The 20,693-nt window shown below is 40.7% G+C and overlaps 1 protein-coding gene across 1 annotated transcript; it reads left to right on the top strand.

The window, feature by feature from the left end:
• The first annotated feature begins 3,527 nt into the window (after positions 1-3,527).
• Positions 3,528-20,481, top strand: LOC149460499 (uncharacterized). The gene is made up of 4 exons (XM_089679559.1): positions 3,528-3,597; positions 4,275-4,331; positions 7,538-7,624; positions 17,263-20,481. Exons 1-4 carry the CDS (start codon positions 3,544-3,546, stop codon positions 18,187-18,189), a joined length of 1,125 nt encoding a protein of 374 aa, XP_089535685.1. The 5' UTR covers positions 3,528-3,543; the 3' UTR covers positions 18,190-20,481.
• Positions 20,482-20,693: the final 212 nt, after the last annotated feature.

Here is a 20,693-nt window from a genome sequence, read left to right as displayed (position 1 = left end):
GCTGATTTTTTTCATCCAATTATGTGCAAGCAAAAATGCAGTTTTTTTACTTTCCTTGCATGTTCCCCTCAGATCTAGAGCAACTGCACTTTCAGTGCACAGCCTATTTGCCTTTAGTAAATCAACCTCTACAGTGCCTTGATTTTGTCATGTTACAACTAAACACGTAAATGTATTTTATTGGGATTTTATGTGATAGACCAACACAAAGTGGCACATAATTGTGAAGTAGAAGGAAAATGATAAATAATTTTCAAAATTTTTCACAAATAAATATGTGAAACGTGTGGCATGCATTTGTATTCAGCCCCCCTGAGTCAATACTTTGTAGAACCACCTTTCACTGCAATTACAGCTGCAAGTCTTTTTGGGGATGTCTCTACCAGCTTTGCACATCTAGAGAGTGACATTTTTCCCATTTTTCTTTGCAAAATAGCTCAAGCTCTGTCAGATTGGTTGGAGAGCATCTGTGAACAGCAATTTTTCAAGTCTTGCCACAGATTCTCAATTGGATTTAGGTCTGGACCTTGACTGGGCCATTCTAACACATGAATATGCTTTGATCTAAACTATTCCATTGTAGTTCTGGCTGTATGTTTAGGGTCGTTGTCTTGCTGGAAGGTGAACCTCCGCTCCAGTCTCAAGTCTTTTGCAGACTCTAACAGGTTTTCTTCTAAGATTGCCCTGTATTTGGCTCCATCCATTGTCCCATCAACTCTGACCAGCTTTCCTGTCCTCGCTGAAGAAAAGCATCCTCACAACATGGGTGATGTGCAATGTTAGTTTTCCGCCACAAATAGCATTTTGCTTTTAGGCCAAAAAGTTCAATTTTGGTCTCATCTGACCAGAGCACCTTCTTCTTCATGTTTGCTGTGTCTCCCACATGGCTTCTTGCAAACTGCAAATTGGACTTCTTATGGCTTTGTTCTTGCCACTCATCCATAAAGGGCAGATTTTTCAAGTACACAATTAATAGTTGTCCTGTGAACATATTCTCCCACCTGAGTTGTGGGTCTCTGCATCTCCTCCAGAGTTACCATGGGCCTCTGGGCTGCTTCTCTGATGAATGCTCTCCTTGCCTGGTATGCCAGTTTAGGTGGACGACCATGTCTTGGTAGGTTTGCAGTGCTGCCATACTCTTTCCTTTTTCAGATGATGGATTGAACAGTGCTCCTTGAGATGTTGAAAGTTTGGGAGTAAAGGGGGCTGAATACAAATGCACACCACACTTTTCAGATATTTATGTGGAAAACCATTTATCATTTTCATTCCACTTCACAATTATGTGCCACTTTGTGTTGGCCTATCTTATAATATCCCAATAAAATACATTTGCATTTGTGGTTGTAACATGACAAAATGTAGAAATTTTCAAGGGGTATGAATACCTTTTCAAGGCACTGTATATGTTCTTTCATACTAGTTTGAAGTTGGGCACAGAGTGGCATGACTTCACTTCATTATAATTTAGTGCACATAATATTCAATTCTCATTGTTGATATATATTTTTTCTGGCACATTTATTTATATATGATTTTTTGAATAAGAGTGGATTAGGGTGGCTATTTAATCACATTTTTACTTGGGAGGGGTAGAGCGCTGAAATAGTGGATATAAAAAGTCTACACACCCCTGTTAAAATGGCAGGTTCCTGTGATGTAAAAAAACAGACAAAGATAAATCATTTCAGAACTTTTTCCATCTTTAAAGTGACCTTAACCTGTACAACTCAAAAACTGAAAAACAAATTGAAATCTTTTAGGTGGGGGAAGTAAACATAAAAAACTAAAATAATGTGGTTGCATAAGTGTGCACACCCTCTTATAACTGGGGATGTAGCTGTGTTCAGAATTAAGCAGTCACATTTAAAATCATGTTAAATAGTCAGTACACACCTACCATCATTTAAAGTGCCTCTGATTAACCCCAAATAAAGTTCAGCTGTTCTAGTAGGTATTTACTGACATTTTCTTAGTCGTATCCTACAGCAAAAGCAATGGCCCACTGAGAGCTTCCAAAGCATCAGAGGGATCTCATTGTTAAAAGGTATCAGTCAGAAGAAGGGTACAAAATAATTTCCAAGACATTAGATATACCATGGAACACAGTGAAGACAGTCATCATCAAGTGCAGAAAATATGGGGCAACAGTGACATTACCAAGAACTGGACGTCCCTCCAAAATTAATGAAAAGACAAGAAGAAAACTGGTCTGGGAGGCTGCCAAGAGGCCTTCAGCAACATTAATGGAGCTGCAGGAATATCTGGCAATTACTGGCTGTGTGGTACATTGACAACAATCTCCCGTATTCGTCATATGTCTGGGCTATGGGGTAAAGTGACATGATGGAAGCCTGATGGAAGCATGTGGGAAAATGTGTTATGGTCTTATGAAACCAAGGCTGAGCTTTTTGGCCATAATTCCAAAAGATATGTATGGCGCAAAAACAACACTGCACATCACCTAAAGAACACCATACCCACAGTGAAGCATGGTGGTGGCAGCATCATGCTTTGGGGCTGTTTTTCTTCAGCTGGAACTGGGGCCTTAGTCAAGGTAGAGGGAATTATGAACAGTTGCAAATACCAGTCACTATTGGCACAAATCCTTCAGGCTTCTGCTAGAAAACTGAACACGAAAAGGAACTTCATTTTTCAGCATGACAATGACCAAAAGCATACATCCAAATCAACAAAGGAATGGCTTCACCAGAAGAAGATTAAAGTTTTGGAATGGCCCAGCCAGAGCTCAGACCTGAATCCAATCCAAAATCTGTTGGGTGATCTGAAGAGGGCTGTGCACAGGAGATGCCTCGCAATCTGACAGATTTGGAGTGGTTTTGCAAGGAAGAGTGGGCAAATATTGCCAAGTCAAGATGTGCCATTTTGATAGGCTCATACCCAAAAAGACTGAGTGCTGGAATAAAATCAAAAGGTGCTTCAACAAAGTATTATTTAAGGGTGTGAACACTTATGCAACCATATTATTTTAGTTTTTTATTTTTACATCCCTCCACCTAAAAGATTTCAGTTTGTTGTTCAACTGAATTGTACAGTTTATAGGTTACATTAAAAGTAGAAAAAGTCCTGAAATCATTTACCTTTCTCTGATTTTTTTACATCACAGAAACCTGACATTTTAACAGAGGTGTGTAGACTTTTTATATCCGCTGTATATGTACTGTATATAAAGGAGGTACACATTTTGGAGCAGCTGCTGGGAATATGCCACACTGGGCTATATAGATAGTATTAGAGTGTTAGTGCAGCATGTATATATTCCCCAATTATTTTAATTGGTTAGGCGGATATATCACAGACGCAAGTTTAGAAATATGAATACGCTGTAATAACTAAAAGGACCACTAGATGTCACCATTTAAATGCATAAATAACCAGGAAAAATTCACATTGCAATAGCATCACTTAGATGATGGTGGTGGTGGTGGTGGGTGATTAAAAGAACAGTTATAAAAAGACCATTGTTGGGCTACCTCCTAGATGAACTGTAATTATTGTGTCTTGTTCACAGAAACATAGAAAATGAAGATTGTTATTGTCTGGGTCTGCCTCCTTGTTAAAGCCAGTGCATTTCCAGTAAGTATGGTTGGTATCCAAATACACACTACTGAGTGGAAGCAAATGTTTGTGTTATTACAAAGATAGTCTTTTCCTGTGGTCTGCTGTTGTGTTAGCTATTTCATGGCAGCACACAGATTAAACAACTGGTCACAGTGTTATTCCAGCAAATATATGTCGCAATGTTTGCTATTCCTACATTTTGAAGTATATGTAAAACCTGACAATAAACTTCTCTTTACTGATCCCAGAAATCTTCAGAGCTGATAACTTCCTGTGCTCCCTGACTGCTATCAGTTACATTGTTCCTAGTTCTGGTCTACAGAGCACCTCCCCTACATTTTCAAGATGAGAGGGGATGTGTTTTGTAGTCTTGCCCTTGGCTGATAACACTGCTCCTTTTTTTATACAGTAGGGTAAGCAATCATGGTCACCTTAGGACAAGAAGTGTGCACCTGGCAGGATAATCAGGTGAAAAGAAAGGAAATAAAAGCCTAAGCCCAAAAAAGGCAAAAATGAATATGATAAGGATTGTAATAGTTTTCCATTCTACCCCAAACCTAAAAAAAGAAATTACACTATGAATCTACATAATCAATGCACATTTTATGCAAGTGAGGAATATGTGCGGTTAGGAATGTTTACCATGCCCTTAGATATGCTATTCCTAAAAAATCTGCTATTATTTTTTAAAGACGGAACCTCCACAAAATACAGAAGAAAAAAAGCCTTGCTGTGTTGGACCACCACGTGTATGTATTTATTTTTTACACTGAAAATATTTTCCTTCTAATATTTGAAATATATTATATACACATTGAAAATCTACAGAAGTTATTTGATCTATTTTTGGAAATGAGCATTTAAGATTTATCCCAGGGTAATATACTGTATATTACCCCCTGAAATCCACTAACAATATTATACATACCTTGGTGCTCATTAGACAATAGGTTGCCAGATATACACTATATTGCCAAAAGTATTGGGAGGCCTGCTATTACACGCACATGAACTTTAAAGGTATCCCAGTCTTAGACCGTAGGATTCAATACTGAGTTGGCGCACCCTTTGCAGCTATAACAGCTTTAACTCTTCTGGAAGGCTGTCCACAAGATTTAGTAGTGTGTCTATGGGAATGTATGACCATTCTTCCAGAAGCGCATTTGTGAGGTCAGGCACTGATGTCAGACGAGAAGGCCTGGCTTGCAGTCTCTGCTCTACAGTAATTCATCCCAAAGGTGTTCTATTGGGTTGAGATCAGGACTCTGTGCAGGCCAGTCAAGTTCCTCCACCCCAAACTCACTCATCCATGTCTTTATGGACCTTGCTTTGTGCACTGGTGCGCAGTCATGTTGGAACAGGAAGGGGCCATCACCAAACTCTTCCCACAAAGGCTGGAAGCATGAAATTGTCCAAAATGTCTTGGTGTGCTGATGCCTTAAGAGTTCTCTTCACTGGAACTAAGGGGCCAAGCCCAACCCCTGAAAAACAACCCACATCATAACCCCCTCCCCCCCCAACAAACTTTCCACTTGGCACATGCAGTTAGGAAAGTACCGTTCTCGCGACAATCGTAGAACCCAGACACGTCCATTGGATTGTCAGATAGAGAAGCATGATTGTTCACACCAGAGAACATGTATCCACTGCTCTAGAGTCCAGTGACAGCGTGCTTTACACGACTGCATCCGACGCTTTGCATTGCAGTTGGTGATGTAAGGCTTAGATGCAGCTGCTCGGCCATGGAAACCCATTCCATGAAGCACTCTTCAACGCACTGCTGTTGTTCTAATCTGAAGGCCACACAAACTTTGGAGGTTTTTAGCTATTAACTCTGCAGACAGTTGGCGACATCTGCTTACTGTGTGCTTCAGCATGGACTGACCGTGCTCAGCCATTTTACGTGGCTGAGTTGCTGTTGTTCCCAGTTGCTCCCACTTTGTTATAATACCAATAACAGTTGACTGTGGAATATTAAGCAGCAAAGAAATTTCACAGATGGCCTTATTGCACAGGTGGCAACCTATCGCGGTACCACACTTGAATTCACTGAGCTCCTGAGAGCGACCCATTCTTTCACAAATGTTTGTAGAAGCAGTCTGCATGCCTAGGTGCTTGATTTTATACACCTGTGGCCATGGAAGAGATTGGAACACCCGAATCCAATGATTTGGAGGGGTGTCCCAATACTTTTGGCAATATAGTGTATGTATCAGGATGAAGCATGCTGACACTGCTGCGTGCTAATTACTGGGGCCAGAAAAATGATTAGAATAGTTCTTTGTGCTTGGAATATACTGCCAGTACATTGTCAAACCCTGATACTAATTACATGGGTTCAAAGGAATTATGTTGTTAGTTCCTGGAATGAATATGTTAAAGTGTTACTAAACCCACAACAGTACAATCAGTCTGTATACGTAGTAAAGCATGCTTGTTATACTCACTGTGGAACATAAGGAATTAATCCTCTGCATTGTGTAAAAAGGCTGTTAGTTCCTATATTTTAGTGCTGTTGCTATTAATATTACATATTCTTGGCCCTGAGTGGAAAATAAATAAATTGTACCAGTATATGTATACTGTGATTGCTTGTATCTAGAGCAGTGGTCTCAAAACTGTGGCCCATGGCAGGGATGCTGACCTTTGCTTGGCTTTATCAGGCCCTTGGAGCACTATTCCTGCGATTGACACCAACAACCAGAGACACCATTCCTTTTGCTGAAAAAACTATTTCTTTTATTTCTCCTATTAACACCAACAATGGGAAACTATTACACCTGCGGATTCTAACAATGGGGCACCATTCCTCCCACTGACACCAACATTGGGGCAAGACACTGATGCCAATAAGGGGACACTATTCCTCCCATGAATACCAGTGAGCACTGTTGCTCATCCTACTGAACACAGGCACTATGTAATTTTTATTACTCCCACTGACCACCAAGCCTTTGGCATTATTTACTCCCACTGACACCAACACATTTTCTACTCCCCCTGGCCACAGTCCAGCCCCTCCTAAAGTCTGAAGAACAATAAACTGGCCATTTGTTTAGAACGTTTTGAGATCCCTGATCTAGAGCAGGAGTCTCCAAACTTTCTAAACAAAGGGCAAGTTTACTGGCTTTCAAACTTTAGGGGGGCCGGACTGTGGCCATTGGGAGTAGAAATTGTTCAGCATCATTGGGTGTAGACAATGCATCTTTGGCATTAGGGGGAGGAAGTGTGCCATATTCTTGGTGTATGTTGAAGAAATAGTACCCCATCGTTGGTGTCAGTGGGAAGTATAGCGCCTCGTTCTTAGTGTCAGTGGGAGGAATAGTGCCTCGCAGTTTGTTTCAGTGAGAGGAATAGTGCCCAATTGTTGGTATAAATTCGAGAAATAGTGCCCCATCATTGGTGTCAATGGGAAGAATAGTGCCCCATCATTGGTGTCAATGGGAGAAATAGTGCTTGTTGTTGATGTCAGTAGCAGGAACAGGGGTGGACTGTCAACTCATGGGGCCCCCGGGCAATAGGGGATCATGGGGCCCCTGTGTCCTTGCCCAAACTCAATAAAGCCTATGAAAAAGGTACCAGGGGCATCTCATGGGGCCCCCTACTGACCCCGGGCCCTCAGGCAGTGCCCAAGTTTCCAAATGGTCAGTCCACCCCTGAGCAGGAATTATGCCCCTTTGTTGGTGTCAGTGAGAGGAATAGTGTCTTGTATCAGTGGGAGAAAAAGTACCCCAAGGGCCAAATAAGGGCAAGCAAAGGGCCGCATCCGGCCCCCAGGCCGTAGTTGGAGACCACTGATCTAGAGGAATGTATACTGCTCACACAGCAAATAAAGGCTTCAGTAATGCTCTCCATACGTTGCCACTACTTTTTACCTGTTGATGTAATGTTCAATATGTGATAATCTTTTTACTTATATTAATATTAACATGTCAATTTATATATTTACTTTTAGTTACTTTTTAAGGGCTATGATTCCAAACATGGTATCAATGTTTATTTATTTGAATTTCCACCACTGAAGAATGGCTCTAAATCAAATGTAAGTTTATTAATTACTTTTAAGTACTATTAAAAATTTTGGTTACTTTGAAAGATGATCAGCTTTTATTTTAGGCTAATTTAGGATTGTGTTACCCCTCATGCACACTGGACGTTTTGATAACACTGGTAACGTTAGCTGTGTAAAGTCATGTTAAAAATGTGAGTTTCTCAGCTTTGTTTAGCGTTTTTGCATCAGCGTTTAACGGCATTTTTACACATTTGCAGTTTTTAGCTTTTTTTGACCAAGAAAAGTCCAAAAACGCCGTTTTGCCACGATTTACCGCATTTTTCAGCTTTCTTTCAGTGTTAGAGCGTTTTTTACAGCTAAAAAACTCCTCTAGAAACCCACTAGTCCTGGGGGTTTTTTTCCAGCCAAAAAACGTCCCAGCCAAAAAACGTTGATTACAGTCTATGTGTGCATGGACACATAGGATAACATGCTGGGGGGTTTACTAGCTGTAGAAAAAAACATCAAAAGCCAAAAACAGCAGCTGTAAAAAAAAGTGTGCATGAGGGATTAAGGGTCCATGCACACTGGGCTTAAAAAAAACTGTTTCTGCAGGAGTTTTGTGTTTCGCCTGCTCATTAGGATGCATAGAGGCATATTTTAAGCTCAGTGTTTAGAGGCAGAAAAAAATGCTAAACGCTCCTAAACGTCGCATTTTTTTTTCTGCCAAGAGAACTGGCATTTTAAGTTCAGTGCGCATGGATGCTAAAAGTGTTACTGCAGCCAAAAGTAGCAGTTGTTTATACACTGAAGAGATAACATACAATAAAGTTTCCCAAACACATTATTTATTTATTTCAGGTACTTATATAGCGCCGTCAATTTACACAGTGCTTTACATATATATATATATTGTACATTCATATCAGTCCCTAACCCTCAAGGGGTGTACAATCTAAGGTCCCTAACTCACATTCATACATACACATACTATGGACAATTTAGACAGGATCCAATTAACCTACCTGCATGTCTTTGGAGTGTGGGAATAAACTGAAGTACCCAGAGGAAACCCATGCAGGCACAGGGAAAACATGCAAACTCCAGGCAGGTGGTGCTGTGGTTGGGATTCGAACCAACAGCCCTAGCACTGCCAAGCAGAAGTGCTAACCACTAAGCCACTGTGCCACCCATATTATTATACATACATTATAATCTGATCGTATAATTTCCTTTAGATCTACCAACAAAAATATAGTAAAATTACCTGTCTGATTGGTTACAAATTGATTGGAAAGTTTGGAGAGGTTGTCATAACACAGTGGTGAAAAATGTAATAGATATTGCACAGAAGTTGTACAAATAGATTACAATGTACATGGTGAGCTTAAGTCAAATAACTTTCACTTAAAGCTGCAGTTTAAGTATGGATTTTAAGTCCTAGTTATATTGGGCTCTGCTTGGATTAATGTAAGCATGCATATCCTATAGATAATAATAAAAAAAAGTACAGCGCTACCTCAATTTTTCCAATATGTGTGAATAGTGGTGTAAACCTCCTGATTATGAGTAACTCCTTTACTGATGCGTGCATAATGGTGGAAACCTTCTTCTGTATTGTGGTTCAATATATCATTGAAAATATAAGTAGTAAGCTGATATTCTGTATAGGGGATTTCCACCACTATGCACGCGTAAGTAAGGGAGTTACTCATAATCAGGAGGTTTACACCACTATTCACACATATTGGAAGAATTGAGGTAGCACTACACTTTTTTGTTAATGGTTCAGTTGGTGTGGGAACACACATCAGTGTTTAGCAGCGATCCTGGTAATATAAGACTAATACATTGCAAGATTACACTTATCATAGTAGCATGGTGGTACTTGTATATAGATTCTATACCTGATTGATGTCTGTGTAAACTGCAAAACATTGTAGCAGTCGCCACTACTACAATGATAGCAGTAGTTTTCTGAGTCCAGTGCTGAGTGGCTGCCCTTCTGCCCAGAGGTGGTCACTCGTTTAGCACTGCCAGCATTCAGAAAAAGCCTTATATTTATTTTTTTTAATAAGGTGTTCTCTGATTGGACGTGACAAAGATCGCAATGTCACTGACCCACCTCTCCACCTCATTCAATCAGAGAATGCCTTGGTATCAATGAAAAGATACAGGATCTTCTCTGAATGGCAGTGGTGCCAAACAAGCAAGCTCCTTGTAGTTACTATGAAGAAAATAAACCCTAGTAGGAGAAAATAATGGGGCTTTTAAGGTACCATACCATTATGGGTATAAAGATGCACAATCATAAACAGTATGGATAAAATAGAGCATATTTTATTATGACATTATAAAAAAAACCACAAAGAGTGGTAAGCAAGACAAATGCCAATGTAGGCACATACATAATGAGTCAACAAAATTATAAAGAAATAATAGTGGGCAAAGACTCCAGCTCGGGACGTGAGAACGTCATTGGCAAGAGTCCTAAAACCCTATTGATACCATCAAAAGAATTGATCATCATCAAACTAGTAAAACAATTATAGACATGAAAGATATGAAAACTGTTGATAATTAGTGGAAATATCTAAATTCATATAGTCTACCTAAATGATAGACCATTGGGTATAATTTGAGAAGGGTGGCAATTCCACTAGAAACCAAAAATGCTTTTCCATAAAATTTAATCCAAAACTAGATAATCAATCAAAAGATTGATGCGTTTCGTGGGATGGGACCCACTTCTTCAGGGAAAGTGGAAAAACTGAGCAACAATGCCAGTAGATGATAGCACTCTGTGCAATAGCAGTACCTGATGTACATGAATATCAGTAGTAATTGGATACACTAAAGGAGATTTTCTGAGCACCGGGGAGGAAGCCACCAGTCCAAGAATACCTCATCAAATTGAGTAGCAAATGCCAAGCCGTTGTTTGTTCCAGATGGGAAAATATAGTGACCAACTGTTATAGGTTGGTGAATAAACACCCCTCTTGGTTGCTCCTGAGCAGCGAAGAGGCAAAAATGTTAAGGAGGTTAAAAAGCAGACAAAAAAAGGGCAAAATGTGCCCAAACAGATGCCAAAGTGTAGTCCTTGTAGTTACTATTTAGTAAGCACTGTATTAGTGACAACTACTACAGTAATTTGCAGCTTACCCAGGGATTGGTAAGATATGGAATATGCATACTTACCAAGCTGGACCAATATAACTATGCAATTAATGGGGATGTCTTGCAAATGGAGAATCCAAGGGATAAGGTGCCAGGTGGGTAACATAGTTTACTAACACCAACCAAAAAATAAAATATAATTTCTAGATGTAATTAGGCTATCCCCTCACATCTTCTTAAGATTCAAAAAGAAATAGTTGCATAATAATTATTTTCAGTCTCATACAGTGTAATGTTCTATACTTCTGTTGTGCCAAGTATAATGGCTTCCAGTAATGGACTTGCTCAGGGCTGCCATCAGGGGGGGGGACAACCAATAAATATGAAGGGGGCCCAGGCGTATGGAGAGGCACGGGCCCCAACTAGGGGCAGACTGACAACTTGCAACTTGCCAATCGGCACCGCCACTGAAGTAAATAAAGGGGTGGGGTCACTGGGTATTATCAGTGTGTGACCCCGCCCCTTTGTTTACTTTAGCCGAGGGGCGAATGAGAGCTCCTTCTTGGAACTTTAAAGTAAAAAAACAAAAACCGGCAATGACATTTAGCGCCAGCAAGTGAGGGATCCTCTCTGTATACACTACTCCCTCATTGTATACACTGTTCCTCTCCTCTCCTGCCCCCTCCATGCACACACTGCCCCCCCACCCCCTTCCTCCTACAGAGAAGATCTGTCACTTATATGCTAGTCACCTATGTGATAGCAATAAAATCATTAGTTAAAAAAATACAAAAGATTATTTGAGCCTCCCCACCCGCACATATGCAGACATAAAAACATGCAATCATTGGGGTGCCTATATAAACAATGCCAATTGTGCTACACATGTTACATATCACTGCGCATGCCAGTATGAGATCATTAATTGTAGCACCAGAGGGTAATGCTAAACTGATGAATTTTAGAGACTTTTAAAGCATCAACTATGGAAAATATAAAAAAAAATAGAGGTTATTGATGTTTTTATGCTGTTTCACGGGTGCACAAACTTTTAATGCAAGACAGATTGGGTATCTATTTACTCTGTGCAACTTTATCTTTTATATTTTACCAAAAAACTGGGTTAATTATTGTGTTTGTGTGCCCTAAAATTAACTTTAGTGTATTTTTTTCTGAAATGTTGCATTTTATAAACCATTGCACTAATATCAAGTGATATAAAAAACTGGAACTACCACAAATGTATTCTTTTATTTTTTTCAGAAAATATATAATGTTTGAGGGTTTTAAGTAATCTTCAGGCCTAAAATAATTTTTAAACATATAAACCTAAAATGTAAAAATATGTAAAAAATGGTTCTGGGATTCAAGTGGTTAAGTGGATGTAAAAAACTGATGAAAACCTGAAGTAATCTGATGGAGGCTCCCTTTGATGGTAAAAAAATGGATGGAGGCTGCGCCTGATGTGAGGGAGGCTTTCTATGAAGAGATATGAGGGACAGAGACTATCTGTGAAGAAATGGAGGCTCCTCTGTGATGATATAGAGCAGCAATGGGCAAACTCCGGCCCGCGGGCCGTATACGGCCCGGCGGACCTTTTAATCCGGCCCGCGGAGCTAGGCTCCCGCTAGGCTCCTCTCACAGTCCGCCCTGAAGACCGGTGTAGCATGAAAATCTGTCTCCTATGAGGATCTGTCCCCCTCGACGTATCTGCGCATGTGCCGGAGATCGCCGATCGGCTGCTAATGCCTGAAACTGGCACATGTGCAGATACGTCGAGGGGGACAGATCCTCATAGGAGACAGATTTTCATGCTACACCGGAACGGCGAGAGGAACGCGCGGAGCAAAGGTAAGTGAATTGACACAGGGGGGACTTGGAGACTTAATATGGGGGATGAATTAATATGGGGAATGAATTACTATAGGGGGGATGAATTACTATGGGGGATGAATTACTATGGGGGATGAATTACTATATGGGGGATGAATTACTATAGGGGGGATGAATTACTATAGGGGGGATGAATTACTATATGGGGGATGAATTACTATGGGGGATGAATTACTATATAGGGGATGAATTACTATGCTTACTATGGGGGAATATTACTATACTTACTATGGATGACACATACACATCATTCATCTACTCTTGGTCCGGCCCCGGGTCCAATATATGAACCCATTGCGGCCCTCAAGTCAAAAAGTTTGCCCACCCCTGATATAGAGGATGGAGGCTCTTCTGAAATTACAGAGCTTTTATAAGGTGCTGTATACTCCTCACAATGTCCTCCCCCACAGGATCCTCAAACTGACAGCAAAATTCACTGGTGTCGGGGGTCTCATATAGGGATAGGTAGGTGGCTGGGGTCTTATATAAAGGTAGGTGGGTGTCAGTAAGTCTTATATAGAGGTAAGTGGGTGTCAGGGGGTCTTATATAGAGGTAGGTAGGTGCCAGGGGGTCTTATATGTAGGTAGGTGTTAGAGGTATTATACAGAGATTGGTAAGTGTCAGGGGGTCCTATATAGAGGTTGGTAGGTGTCAGGTGGGTTTTATACAGAGATGCACTGAAGACTTGGAATATACTTTCCATTTTCATATATTGGGTTGTTAGAGTGATAAAATAAAAGTGGTTGCACTGAAGAACTCAGTGGGATGGCCAGTGGGACGGCCCTGGGGAATATTCGTGCAAAGGCTCGGGGAGGGGCGAGGACTAAAACTGCGTAAGGGGCCCCACAATTTCTGATGGCTGCCCTGGACTTCCTAATCTACATAAGCCAACTCCAGTCTAAAGTACAAGGGGGTAGGTTCAAAGCAGGCTACATAAGGAGGTAGGTTGTCTGGAAGGAAAAAAAGCTGTCCCGGATGATGCCAATCTTTTTAAACTCTTTGCTATTAGGATGCATGTTCAAAGGCTGGATAATGAATAGAAAAGTGAGCTAGGGAACAGCAGCAACCCCTGGTTCACATACAGTTGCAAGAAAAAGTATGTGAACCCCTTGGGATTACGTGGAGTTTTGCATGAATTGGGCATAAAATGTGCTCTGAACGTCATCTAAGTCACAACAATAGAAGAACACAGTCTGCTGAACATAATACTACACAAACATTAGATGTTCCCATGGTTTAATTGCACATAACATGTAAACATTCACAGTGCAGGGAGGAAAAAGTATGTGAACCTTTGATTTAATAACTGATTGACCCTCCTTTGGCAGGAATAACCTCAACCAAACGTTTCCTGTAGTTGCAGATCAGACCTGCACAACGATCTGGAGTAATTTTGGACCACTCCTCTTCACAAAATTGTTTCAGTGTAGAAATATTCTTGGGATGTCTGGTGTGAATCGCTCTCTTAAGGTCATGCCACAGCATTTCAATCGGGTTGAGGTCAGGACTCTGACTGGGCCACTCCAGAAGGCGTATTCTGTGCTGTGGCAGCCATTGTTTTGTTGAATTACTTGTATGCTTTGGGTCATTGTCCTGTTGCATCACCCATCCTCTGCGGAGCTTCAGTTGGCGGACAGATGGTCGTACGTTTTCCTGCAAAATGTCTTGATAAACTCTGGAATTCATTTTCCCATCAATGACAACAATCCGTCCAGGCCCTGAGGCAGCAAAGCAGCCCCAAACCATGATGCTCCCTCCGCCATGTTTTACAGTGGGGATGAGGTTTTGATGTTGGTGTGCTGTGCCTTTTTTTCTCCTCACATAGTGTTGTGTGTTCTTCCCAAACAACTCAATCTTGGTTTCATCTGTCCACAGTATATTTTGCCAGTAGTGCTGTGGAACATCCAGGTGCTCTTTTGCAAACTTCAAACGTGCTACAATATTCTTTTTGGACAGCAATGGCTTCCTCCGTGGTGTCCTCCCATGTACTCCATTCTTGTTTAATGTTTTCCTTATTGTAGATGTGTCAACAAAAATGTTAGCATGTGCCAGAGATTTCTGTAGGTCTTTAGCTGACACTCTGGTATTCTTCTTTACCTCATGCAGCATTCTGCGCTGTGTTCTTGCAGTCATTTTTACAGGACAACCATGCCTAGGGAGAGTAGCAACAGTGCTAAACTTTCTCCATTTGTAGACAGTCTGTCTTACCGTGGACACATGAACATCAAGGCTTTTGGAGATACTTTTGTAACCCTTTCCAGCTTCATGCAAGTCAACAATTCTTGATCATAGGTCTTCTGAGAGCTCTTTTCTGCAAGGCATGGTTCACATCAGAGAGTGCTTCTTGAAACCAGTAAACCCAAAACAGGTGTGTGTTTTTTAAGGGCAGGACAGCTGTCAGCAACACATCCAATATCATCACACTGATTGGAGTCAAGGTTGGCTCACTCCTGGCTCCAATTAGCTCTGGGAGAAGTCATTAAGCTAGGGACTCACATACTTTTTCCTCCCTGCACTGTGAATGTTTACATGTTATGTGCAATTAAACCATGGGAACATCTAATGTTTGTGTAGTATTATGTTCAGCAGACTGTGTTCTTCTATTGTTGTGACTTAGATGACGTTCAGAGCACATTTTATGCCCAATTCATGCAAAACTCCACATAATCCCAAGGGGTTCACATACTTTTTCTTGCAACTGTATATGCGGCCGTGCGGTCCGCGGTTTGCGCGGGTACGAGAGCCCATTCATTTGAATGTACTCCCGTGCCCCGCGACATGCAGGGAAGAAGTCCCTGCACTTCTTTGGAAACCGCAGCCCGCACGAGAACCTCAGTTCCCAGTACAGTTGCGATTTCCAGTGCGGGCGGCGTGCCATTGGAATTAATGGCACCCGCCCGCGGATCCGCATTCTTCTGTGCGGGTGATACGGATTTTTGTGCGGATCCACATCGGCACCACCCGCACATATGTGAACCTAGCCTAAATGTGCTGGTTTTCCTACAGATATGTCTTGTAGCTTGTGAAATTCATGCCAAATATGAGAAAGGTTTACGTATCCTCGGATTTCCCTGCTAACAGTTAGGAAATCAGGAACCTGGGGCTGAAGCTCAAATTAAAGACTTTACGGCATCCTACAAACATAGCTCCCAACTGTCCATCATTTCGAGGGAGTGTCCCTTTTTTGAGACCAAATCCCTCTACCCCTTGTGCACCCTCAATTGTCCCTCTTTTTGGTCTGATGTGTACATCTCTATACAAAATGTACTATTTACTGCCAAAAGTGTTATGCTGCACTCAGGGAGTTTTTCGCAAAGGATAGGTGCCAGAACTCAACCAAGTTCCCCCGCGGTAACGCAACAAATGGGAGGTGTGAGAGGGTCTTAAAAGGACAATAAACACCAAGTATTCATTACGTACAGAGTGCAGAGTTCAGGAGTGTGCTAAATACAGAGGGGTTAATTTACTAAAGGTAAATAGACTGTGCACCATACAAGGTGCAGTTGAACTCTGCAAGTGCAATTTCTCCAGAGCTTTGCAAATGAGATAAAATAATATAATTAATAGTATCTGGATATGACCTTCATTATTGTGATATATTTGTAACAATATCTAGTACATGGACAAGTAATTTGTATTGTATGCAAGTAATGACTGTCTACCATCAGCCACAATATACACTATTGGGGGATGTTTCCTAAGTCTTCATATCAGCTACTGTCCCATCTTACCATTACAGTGAAAATATTGGGGTGCATGTTAATGGTGTATGAAAAACATACTGTCACTTCTAATGATTTAATGAGTAACTCCACTTTTGTTGAGAAGAAACCTTCCCCTCTGGGTGATCTATGTACATTGCAGGATTTTAACAAACTTTGTTGCAGATTCATACCTTTTGTTATTCTGAAGAAAAAGCTGTGTGTGTCCATGTGGAAAGTGAATTTAATAGCTGAGAATTCATAATTAGCAATCAGCTGCTGCACCAACAGTGCTCTAATGAGGAAAAGTGCAGCTGCGGGACCCATACAAATGCCTACAGCCACATGACCCACACAGAAGAATGCGGGACCCGCGTGCGGGTGCCATTAATTCTAATGGCACACTGCCAGCACTGGAAATCGCAGCTGTACAGGGAACCTTGGTTCCTGTGCAGGCTTCGAATTCCAAAGTAGTGCAGGGACTTCTTCCTTCCCTGTCCTGGGGCACGGGAGTCCGTTCAAATGAATGACCTCTTGTGCCCATGCAAATCGCGGCCCAAACGACCACACAGATGTAAACCAGGGGTTAGAGGTGATTTCCTATTGGAAGTATTTCACCAAAAATGACATTTTTGTTGCAGGGGATGCCTGAAATCTGACTTGAATCTTAGTGCAGAATTCTGGGAAAATCAGTGAACCAATCACACAAGCAGGAAATTATGTTTCTGGGGGCGTTCTGTAAACATTCAGTGTACAGAACACCTCCAGGTAGCCATATTGCATTGCATTTTACAGAACATTACAGCGCAGAAAAGGAAAGATAATTTTTGATAACATTCAATTACAATATGACTTGTGTAGAAATTGTATATGCTATACAATTTTTTTTTTATTTGTTATTTTTTTCCCACGAGTGGAGTGGAGTTACTCTGTAATGATTGAAACCTTGATGCTCAATTTTGTCTTTTATGATCTAGGTGAAAGATGAAAAGGTAGAACACTCAAATACTACATCAGACAGTAAAGAAATATCACTTTCAAATACTGAGGATGGAAACCAGCATGTTGGACTTACTGAAACTAATACACCAGCTTACCCACATGGTTTTAAGGTTATTCCTAAACCAGTGAGCCAATCAGTTAATGTTTCCTTAAACCCAGTTGATACAAAAAAGAGGAATTCAATATTTCAAGAGAAATCTATAAATCAATCACCATCTAATATTCAACATAAACTGGAACCTGAAACCAACGTCAGTCCTAGAAGTGTTGCACAAAATGATAGTGAACAGTATGAAAAGGTAAAAAAAACTGATATCACAGTTGGGGATGAAGCAAAACATACAGAAATAGGGATCAAAAATGGACATAATGATCTTGATGGGTTTTACAGTACAGAGGGAATTATACTTACTGACATTTCGGGTTACAGTGATTCCAAAGTTACTAAACAAGACCCAAATATAAGTTATCCTTCTAAAGATCTACAGAATGGTAGCATGCTTGACTGCAGGGGAACTGATGGCCTTTGCAGAAACACTTCCAAAAATGCAGAACACAGACAAGTTATTCATCCAACAACACATAAAGAAGTGCATTATCCCACTAGAAAGACCGTTGAACGTAATGCAAGTGTAACACAAAATAGCAAGAACCACACAAATAAATTAAATGAAGGACATAGAAAAGCAGTGACACATAAAGCTAAAGCTAAAAAACAACCTGATCAGCCTAAAATGAATGATAAGCAGTCCTTTAAAAAATATAGCACTAGCAGAAATGTCAAATATAGGAGCAAACAACGACAAAGGTATGCACATTTTGATAGTCGTAATCATTATCCTCACCATCACAAACAAAGTTCTTCAGAAAGTACAAGTGACAGCAGTCAACAGTTCGGCTAATATAATAGATATCTATCACTAAGAAAATAAATGATTCACTAATATTTAGTATTACAGTGCTGTTATAGCCTATACACATGATGAGTACTTATTATGCCTGCACCTGTCTGTTTCTGTATTTTCATTTGCAATCAGGAAAGCATTGAATAAAAAGAGGATGTGCATAATGTGGTTACACACAAAAGAAATACAATTTTAATTTCTTAAAGCAGAGCTCCACCCAAAAGGGGAAGTTCCACTTTAAACCTTTGTCCCCCGCTCCCCATTAAGGATTGGCACCTTTGGGGAGCGGGGGTGGAGCAGGTACCTGAATTTGACAGGTACCCGCTCCCACTTCCGCTGTGATCGCCTGGGCAATTGGAAGCAGAAGTTGTCCTCCCCCCTCTCTCCCTGTAGTCTTCTCAGACACGTGACAGGTCCCAGACTACGGGGCCATTCGCAAAGCGCAGTGCTTCTTGCGCATGCGCACTGGGCACCAGGCTGTGAATCCGCAAGCTGTCACAGCTGGGTATCCACACTGAAGATGCCAGCACCGGGGAGAGAAGACAGCCAGTGAAACCAGCCATGGTGAGGACACTGCTGGACCAAGGGACAGGTAAGTGTCTGTATTTTAAAAGTCAGCAGCTACAGTTTTTTGTGGCTGCTGACTTTTTTTTTCAGCTGGAACTCCACTTTAAGACACATCAGTTACATAGTAACCTCACAAAGGCCCCTTTCACTGCAATGTACCCACAGATACCCTAAGAGTTCCCTTCAGTGGAACTAAGAGGCCAAGCCCAACCCCTGAAAAGCAACCCCACACCATAATCCCCCTCCACCAAACTGTACACTTGGAACAATGCAGTCAGGCAAGTACAGTTCTCCTGGCAACCACCAAACCCAGACACGTCCATTGGATTGCCAGTCAGAGAAGCGTGATTGATCACTCTACAGATGTCTCCATTTCTCTAGAGTCTAGTGACGTTGCGCTTTACACCACTGCATCACACCACTGTATCTGACGCATTACATTGCACTTGGTGATGTAAGGCTTGGATGCAACTGCACGGCCATGGAAACCCATTCCATGAAGCTCTATACACACTGCTGTTGTGCTATTCTGAAGGCCACATGAAGTTTGGAGGTCTTTAGCAATTGACTCTGCAGACAGTTGGTGACTTCTGCGAACTGTGTGCTTCAGCATGAGCTGACCCCGCTCTGTCATTTTAGGTGGCCTACCACTTCATGGCTGAGTTGCTGTTGTTCCTAGTTACTTCTACTTTTTTATAATACCACTAATATTTGACTGTGGAATATTTAATAGCAAAGAAATTTCACGGATGGACTTATTGGCACCTATCACGGTACCACGCTTGAATTCACTGAACTCCTGAGAGTGGCCCATTCTTTCACAAATGTTTGTAGAAGCAGTCTGTATGCCTAGGTGCTTGATTTTTTACACCTGTGGCCATAGAGGTGATTGGAACACCTGAATCCAATGATGTGTCTTAATATTTTTGGCAATACAGTGTAAATATGAAAACTGAAGAAGAAAAAGGGGAAAAAATATTTTTTTAAAGCAATCTGATTGGTTGTATATTACAGCAGCTCAAGATATCATGTTCATGATGATAGCAATGACAGTAACGATGAGGTGTGATAACTAGGGATAAGCAAAATTGTGGTTTCAGCAAAATTGATTTAACAGCAAAATTACTGATGTCGTCATGGTTTTAATGCACTGTTTCATTCATTGAGCTGCTTAGATGAAATTCATTGATATAAAAACTACTTTACTTGCTTTATTTAATATTCTTTTCATTTGCATTATTTTTTTCTCATGTGTGTATTTGATTGTTAGTTGCTTAATATTGCTTTACATTTTTATTTTACCCTTTTTACAGTGTTTTTCTCTTCTGTTATAAAAAAGTAAAATAAAAGAAGATAATACCGTAAGGGGCTGTTTTTTTAGCACCAGAATAGGAGTAGGTTAGTTTGTAGCAGGAAACAGCTGCCAAATCTTTCAGGAGCCTTGCCTTTGTAAGATCCTATTTTCAACTTTTCCATTAGTTTTGCTCATCTCTAGTAATGTGCCATTTGATAATGTACCGGTGTTTAACTTCTTTTATTTAAACCACTTTGAGCCTTATTAATAAAAAAAAATATGGTTGAATGATGAACCAATTGGTTTCACTACTTACTGAGACATACACGTTTTGTGTTAAGAATGGCCTGTGTATTTGAATACTTTTATTTGATCTAAGTTACAAGTTTCACTATATTTTTTGAATAAAATGTTAACATTTTTCCATATTTATTTTGCTGTATCAAATTTTTGTTTATTGTTAAAATATGTCTAGCAGCATATTAATCTTAAAAGAATCAATTTGAGCAGTACCGTTTACATCTCTGTAGATAATCTAATGCAGGCCATAGATGGGGAGAAAACCGGCCGATTTTTCTTTAAAAAAACACAAAATCGGTCGTTGAATCGGCCGATGTTACCAGGAACGGTAAAAAAAAAT

Source organism: Staurois parvus, unplaced genomic scaffold, assembly GCF_062004578.1.
Source record: "Staurois parvus isolate SC_StPar_1 unplaced genomic scaffold, SC_StPar_1.0 ptg000227l, whole genome shotgun sequence".
Taxonomy (NCBI): Eukaryota; Metazoa; Chordata; class Amphibia; order Anura; family Ranidae; genus Staurois; species Staurois parvus.
Note: the sequence above shows the minus strand (reverse complement) of the source record. Positions and strands in the feature narration are given on the sequence as shown.

Coding starts and splice junctions, on each gene's coding strand:
- LOC149460499 (XM_089679559.1), top strand. CDS start 3,544: ATGAAGATTGTTATTGTCTGGGTCTGCCTCCTTGTTAAAGCCAGTGCA. Junction 3,598..4,274: donor TTAAAGCCAGTGCATTTCCA/GTAAGTATGGTT, acceptor TATTTTTTAAAG/ACGGAACCTCCACAAAATAC. Junction 4,332..7,537: donor GCTGTGTTGGACCACCACGT/GTATGTATTTAT, acceptor ATTTACTTTTAG/TTACTTTTTAAGGGCTATGA.